The sequence below is a fragment of the Microtus pennsylvanicus genome, chromosome 7 (genome assembly GCF_037038515.1).
Source record: "Microtus pennsylvanicus isolate mMicPen1 chromosome 7, mMicPen1.hap1, whole genome shotgun sequence".
NCBI classification, from domain to species: Eukaryota; Metazoa; Chordata; class Mammalia; order Rodentia; family Cricetidae; genus Microtus; species Microtus pennsylvanicus.
The window spans coordinates 115,370,733-115,378,307 of record NC_134585.1 but is presented as its reverse complement, the minus strand read 5'-3'; the positions used below and the strand labels follow the sequence as shown (position 1 = coordinate 115,378,307).

At 43.4% G+C, this 7,575-nt stretch overlaps 1 protein-coding gene across 2 annotated transcripts in view; it reads left to right on the top strand.

Annotated features, from left to right (window-relative positions):
* Nucleotides 1-1,917: 1,917 nt before the first annotated feature.
* The window catches only part of Wars2 (tryptophanyl tRNA synthetase 2, mitochondrial), a 76,208-nt gene continuing 70,550 nt past the window's right edge, over nucleotides 1,918-7,575 (top strand). For both annotated transcript variants that reach the window (XM_075981801.1, XM_075981802.1), the window contains exon 1: nucleotides 1,918-2,047. In XM_075981801.1, coding sequence (XP_075837916.1) covers nucleotides 1,958-2,047 — 90 coding nt within the window. In that variant the 5' untranslated portion in view covers nucleotides 1,918-1,957. The remainder of the gene's footprint in view (nucleotides 2,048-7,575) is intronic.

Below are 7,575 nucleotides of genomic sequence, written 5' to 3'. Positions count from 1 at the left end.
ACCAGAGCAAATGATTTATTCAAAAGTCACAGTACAGAAGTAGAATCTTAGTTAAGATAAACTGTCTTAACTAAGAACGTGTCCTGGAAATATTCCCCATGAAAGTATTACCAGTCATAGCCTGGGCAAAAAGATTCCAAAACATAACTGGCCCAACTGTCTCACTATTAGGTTTATTTTTTTAATTCTACAATCTGGATGACCAGGAATGCTACAAATCTAAAGCTAATTCTTAAGGTTATAATCTCATTGACTCAAATTGTAATGATTTGCTTCCTGTGGGAAGACTAAACACCTAAGTCATTTATCAACCCCACGTCGCAGTGGATACTGTCTGTCTCTTCTCCTGATGGGCTTTGTCCTGGGCTTCAGCTAATACCATACACTTTGGTTTTCTATTAATTCATGGCTTCTAAATTTCCATTCTTGGCCACTTTTGTATTCTGAATTCTATCTGTTTTCAGTTTTGTTTGTTTGGCTCCTAATACCATGTTCTGTGGCTCCAGTCTCTCCTCAGGTCCACACTCAGCTGTGTAGTCAAAATGCTTTGCACTTGGAAATACATGCACCTTGAGTTTAACTGACAAAACCAAAATCACGTTGGTATGTTCTGTTAAGGGATGAACTATGACCTTATGCATACCTGTAATTCCTTCCCTGTTCACTTTCAATTACAGCAATTGTGCTTGAACTTCGGGGTCAATTGCACACTTAGGAAATTTTATTATATGATTTGAATCCCATCTTAACCTTAGATTTCAAGTCCTTAGGAGTACAAACACCTCCTATACGCCTTAACCTGCCATGGCCCCTTGGTAATTAATTTCTAGTATATGTCTCTTAGACTAATATAAGAAATACAATAGGACTGGGCCACATCTGTTTCAGTTATATTTTTTTACTGATTCTTTATCTGAGAGTTTTCAGATCCACTGACAGAAGTCAACTATCTTAACACGAAACACTGTCTTCCTCCCGGCATCATTGGTGCCATTAAGCTGGTAGTGAGCCACCAGCAAACACTGCAGCTTGTCTCCTGAATGTGGTGCTTGCTTCGACACCAACTCCTCAGTGTGCACCATGTATTTATCTGCAAAGGCAAGATACGCACACATATCCTTATACCACCAGTGGTTTCCACTCAGGGTACGAGAGTATAGTTGGGGACCCTATGACCACCACGTAAGTCTCAAAAAGCCATTATGGTCCTATAGGAGAAGCAGTTTTCATTCTTAAGGGACATGAATAGAAAGTTGCATCTTGTAGCTTGGTCAGAAAAACAAATTACTTGGGTTTTTTTGTTTTTTGTTTTGTTTTCTGTAAGAAGTAAAGTCAGGGAGGGGGAGGGAATAGGCTCAGTTTGACCTCAAAGCCTTGAGATCATATTTTTAATGGTCTTGGAGGTCACTGCCCTTTGGTTCAGTATCCATGAGTATAGCAGAGCAAGCCATGTGGGGTCTGACAAGTCATTGTATGTAGTAGAAAGGGATGGTGGTGGGGGGAGGATGAATTGGATGTGAGGGGGAGCGGGCATGGCTTTGCCAGAGTCAGTGACTGATTTTCGAAACGGCAGGGTGGAAGATTGCCTATTTTTGCCATTTTCGATGTTCAAGGAAATCCGCGGGCTGCATGTTCCCAGGAACCTTGGGGTCTATTTTATAGCCCTTGTTTAGGGTGGATGATTTCCTGTTATTTCCGTGTCTAACACGCAACAACTTATTTGCAAGGGCAGATAGTCTCCTTCAAGGAAGCTGGCACAAAGAGGACGGTTGTAGGAAGAACACTAAAGCCGAGTGCCACCTCACTCCAGGCCGCACCTTCTCTGCAAACGCAGGAAACGTCCCTAACGAGCTAGATCAGCCAGCAAGCACCCTGAAGGCTAGCGCATGCGCAGTAAGCACAACTGGGGCTCGCCCGTCGACGTCATTCCGGGCCAGGCGGCTCCGCCCTTCCCAAGATGGCGCTGTGCTCCGTGCGGAGGGCTCGTGGGTGCTGGAGCTTCATCCGGGCACTTCACAAAGGACCCGCAGCGACTCCTGCTCCCCAGGTAACCCGAGCCGGCCCTCTGCAGCAGGCTTCCGGTCCCGCCAGCGCCTCTCCGCGCCCCTTCCCTCCGGCCACTTATTTCTCCCTCCTTGTTTCCCGCAAAGAGCCCTCCGCACTTTCCGAGGTCCACTAGCCTATGAATGTCCCCGACGTGGGGACGTCGCAAGCGCACGTGACAGAATAAGGCGCTGCTGCTGGGAGGCTCGCGCCGCCGACCGGCCACGTGGCCGCCGTTGCCAGGCAACGCAGGAAGCCGGCTCTTGAAAGAGCGGGCGGGTGTCTGAAACTTAGTTGCTCTGGGGTCGTTCTACACGCTGGTCTGTCATGTTTTTATCCTCCTTTCCCTAACGGCTACCCCGGGTGCTGCGGAGAAGTCAGAAAAGGTCTGTTTAGGTTCGTGCAGTAGCTAGCAGCGTGGATGGTGCGCAAGTACCGGTGCACCGCTCTGGTTCTTTCTTCATCCTTAGGCCTGTATCTAGCAGGCCCTGTAACCAACAGCAACAAGCTGCCAAGGAACTTCATACTGCTGCTTGCCTGACAGCACTGAGCGTGATACCTTGTGTTGAGACCCACCGTATTTGCACTTTACTGTCAAAGCCAAGCTTGGCAGGAGATATGTTGTCATTCGTTCTGATACGCACCAAAGCTTTTTGACTTAGATTATCAGGGGAGTAGGGTCTGAGAGAGGGAAGGAAATTTGAGGAATGAATTCTGACTCCTTGCGTCTTCATCGCCACGAATGCATAGACAGATGTGACTTGAGAATGTCATATCATAACCAATGTATTGAAAAGCAAACCGGCCTAGAAGTTAGGAAAACATCCTAAAAGTTCCTGACTTTTTTTCGGATGTTTGCTAGCTGTGCTGCAGATCGAGTCTCCAGCCTCTGGGCTTATTTTCTTTAGCAGATGGGATACCTGAACTGATTGGCATGTTAATTTCCAAGCCTGGAAATCCTGTGGGTTCATCACTGTGAAGATAAAGTATAGCCAATGAGTGTAGATGAAAACCAACATGTAAGATTGTGTTTCTAATCATCCCATAAACTCATTCTCTGAACTTCTGTTTTCTTCATTAATGTAAACCTCACAAGATTCCGTAAGAATAAAAGACACAATATACAGGAGACTCAGCAAGCAACTATTCAAAAGTTACTTTAAGTTTTAAGAAACAGTGTTCGGTAAGAAATGATTCCAGCTGCAATTATCAAATGCTGTTTTTCTTGAGGTCTGGGATTTTTGATTTTTCAGAATAAAAATGATAGGCATTTTAATGTGTATGGAACCAAGAAATTCTAGGGCAGATTACTATTTTAAAACCCTTAATTTAGCTTTAAATAAAAATAATTAAGTGTTAAAGTACCGTTTCTGCAGTGTCATAATGCATATCACTTAGAATTGATGGCAGGAAAGACTAGGGTAAGCCTGGCCTGATGACAGAGGCCTGTAGTTCCTGCTATTCTGGAGCCTGAAGTGGAGGCTGGAGGATCACAAGTTCAAGACCAGACTGTGCTATAAAGTTCAAGGTCAGTCTGGGTGATTAAGTGCAATTTTTTTGTCTCAAACTAAAAAGATGACTGGACATGTAGCTGAGTGTCAGGGTGCTTCTGCAGTGCACATGATGACCTAGGTGTAGAAACACCAGCGAAACCTGCCGAAAGACTGATAGCGAAGAGTAAACATTGTATTCAGAATATTGCAGTAGTTTTTGTACATAAGTGTTTACACATAGGAAAAAAACACTGGAAGGAAACAGCCTTCTTTAACATTTTTGTTGTGTTTGTTCATCCTAAATAGGGGATTAAGAATAATTTAAGTGTACATTAAGCATTTGTCTCATGTGTTTCGAGTTGCAGTTCTATCACTTTTATAACCAGAAACGTTTGAAAGCATAAATCTCCATGCAAACCCGTAGTCACTGATGCTGTTTTGGCATTTTAGGTTTCTGAAAGAGATACCTGTCCTATATTGCCATTATTAAAGTGGCCTTGGAAAAGGACTCCTAAAAATTTATGGCCACTTTTCCTGTGTGGGTCTTCTTTTGCTATTGAAAGGCTTCCTTTGAAGTCCAGGGGATTTTGTGAGCAGATGCAGAAATATGTGAAGGAAGAATTGGATTCTCAAACCAGATGGACTGGACATTTTTATGACATCTCATAACCTTTGTACAAAACAAAAAAATAGTTTGTAAGAGCATACTATAAGAGAAAGGATTGCATATTTATCATATAGGTGGTTTTATCAAACCAAGAAGTGGTTAAGTTACTCGGTTATTGGTTTAGGCTGTGCTTGTGCCCCCCCTAAGGTGCTCAGTGGGAGCAATGGTCTGCTTTGAGGTGAGATGAGTCATAGTTGTGCTTTGTTAGAATGGATGTACTGAGACTCCTAAGTTCTTTCAATGTTTGGGGAACTTTTTAAACAATATCTTGGCTAAGAAATGTAAGAAGTGCATTGGTAAGAAGCGTGACATATTTACTCCCGAAGGCTACAAGTACACTCAAACACAAAATAGCGAGAGAAGGGCTAGAGGCGTGGCAGGTGCTTGCCTAGTTCTGGAGAGATTTTGGGTTTTGTCTCTGATATCTTAAAGAAGGGCACAAGGGAAGAAAGTACGAATAAGAACACATCATACCATATTCAATGTGGATGTCTACAATTTATGTGAAAATCATGGTTTATTTTGTCAGGTGTTGCTTGACAGAAAACTGCTGAAACCTGACGAGATGAGAGTAATCACAAAGTCAGAGAAATGACAATCTGACGTGCTGTTTAAAGGCCGGTGGTGTTAGGTCCAGTGAAGCCTGTCATCGTTGGCCAAACACAGGACCTGTCCTTCTTTAAGCACTCATTCATGGTTGTATTTTGAAAACAATGAAATAGTCTTCGTTAGAAGATTTTTTTGCCAGATTATTTATAATCATTCAGCTCACATATAAAAAGCCCTTGGTTCATTTTTAGCCCTCCTCATCCTAGGTTTGGCCAACACTGCCTTATTCTTCTTCCTGCCAATAGTCAAAATGTAACTGTTAGATGAAGGAAACATGTTTCAAAAAGACGAAAGAGCCACTTTCTGATTACACGACAAAACTTCTAAAAGCGCTTAAGATCTCCAGAGTTGCAGAATTAGTTCCTGTCTAGCCTGTGATACACTTTGTACTACACACTCATGATTATCAAAACAAAACTTTTAACATCTGTACAGTGCTATCACCTTAGGTATGAACCAGGTTCTAATTTTGCCAGTTTTTCCAGCACTCGTTTTGCTTCATCCGATTTGATGCAGAATCCCATGTTTCATTGTTGTGCATTCTCCAACCTGGATTACTTTCTGGTTTTCTTATTATTATTATTATTTATTTATTAAAGATTTCTGTCTCTTCCCTGCCACCGTCTCCCATATCCCTCCCCCTCCCCCAATCAACTCCCCTTCTCTCATCAGCCCGAAGAGCAGACCAGGTTCCCTGCCCTGTGGGGAGTCCAAGGATCTCCCACCTCCTTCCAGGTCTAGTAAGGTGAGCATCCAAACAGCCTAGACTCCCACAAAGCCAGTATGTGCAGTAGGATCAAAACCCAGTGCCATTGTTCTTGACTTCTCAGCAGTCCTCATTGTCCGCTATGTTCAGCCAGTCCGGTTTTATCCCATGCTTTTTCAGACCCACTCCAGCTGGCCTTGGTGAGTTCCCGAAAGAACATCCCCATTGTCTCAGTGTGTGGGTGCACCCCTCACAGTCCTGAGTTCCTTGCTCGTGCTCTCTCTCCTTCTGCTCCTGATTTGTACCTTGGGGTTGTAGTCTGGTGCTCCAATGTGGGACTCTGTCTCTGTCTCCTTTCATCGCCTGATGAAGGTTAATATCCAGGAGTGATGGAGGAAGGTCATTGGTTAAGTAATAAAGAAACTGCTTGGCCTCATAGGTTAAAACATAGGTGGGAGGAGTAAACAGAACAGAATGCTAGGAGGAAGAGGAAGTGAGCTCAGAGGCCATGCTTCCCTCTCCCAGGCAGAGGCCATGAAGTAAGCTGCCAGGTCAGACATGCTGAATCTTTCCCGGTAAGACTGATGCTACACAGATTATTAGAGATGGGTTGATCGGGATATGAGAATTAGCCTGTAAGGGCTAGAGTTAATGGGCCAAGCAGTGTTTAAAAGAATACAGTTTGTGTGTTGTTATTTCTGGTGTAAAGCTAGCTGTGCAGGAGCCGGGTGGGATGAAAAGCAGGCCCGCAGCTCATACTACACAGGAGGATGACTATATGTTTTTCTTTGGGTTCACCTTCTTATTTAGCTTCTCTAGGATCACAAATTATAGGCTCAATGTCCTTTATTTATGGCTAGAAACCAAATATGAGTAAGTACATCCCATGTTCCTCTTTTTGGATCTGGTTTACCTCACTCAGGATAGTGTTTTCTATTTCCGTCCATTTGCATGCAAAATTCAAGAAATCATTGTTTTTTACTGCTGAGTAGTGCTCTAATATGTATATATTCCATACTTTCTCCATCCATTCTTCCATTGAAGGGCATCTAGGTTGTTTCCAGGTTCTGGCTATTACAAACAATGCTGCTATGAACATAGTTGAGCAGAAGTTCAAATGGCCAAAAGACACTTAAGGTCATGCTCAACTTCCTTAGCGATCAGGGAAATGCAATTTAAGACAACTTAAGATACCATCTTACACCTGTCAGAAAGGCTAAAATCAAAAACACCAATGATAGCCTTTGCTGGAGAGGTTGTGGAGAAAGGGGTCCACTCATCCATTGCTGGTGGGAATGCAAACTTGTGCAACCACTTTGGAAAGTAGTGTGGCGGTTTCTCAAGAAATTCGGGATCAACCTACCCCTGGACCCAGCAATACCACTCTTGGGAATATACCCAAGAGATGCCCTATCATACTACTTTCTGGTTTTCACTATTGAAAGGAGCACCTTGGCTGCTGTCGATGAGTACGAGTCATGCTTGGTAGGGTGGCTCAGTGTGAGTTCTCCTAGGGATTTCTCATGCTTAGACCAGAGTTACGGATTTGGTAGAATACACAGAGAAGAAGTTTCTGTCTAGGTCATGAGGCAGGTGTTAGCACTTTAAGAACTAGAAAATAAGGTCTCTTTAAATCCTTTCCCAGTTGATCATTGGTGGAACTGAGATGGTGAAGTTTACTGTGGGTGTTCCGCTCCACATTTTATGATTATTGTTGGTTAGGTTTCTTTGATCATACTGCCATGAAATTGGGGTTTTCCTGGTAGCTTTTGACTCAGTTCATTTCCAGTTCTGTCTGTGCCCTGTCCATCACCTGCTCCCTCTGTATGGGAAGCTCTAGGAGCTGAGAGGTCGGTTCAGAGTCTTGTTAGTTGAGAACTGTGCCAGTTAGATCAGACTGTTTCAGTTCTGTTTTCTTAAGCAGTGCAAGAGGGCTCCTTGTGGATCCACCTACAGCTTCTTTTCATCTCAAGAAGTAAATACATTTGTTGAAAATGCCCCTTAGGTTGGTTGTCTATTTGGACTGATTTAATGTAAATATAAATATCTCAAGTCTT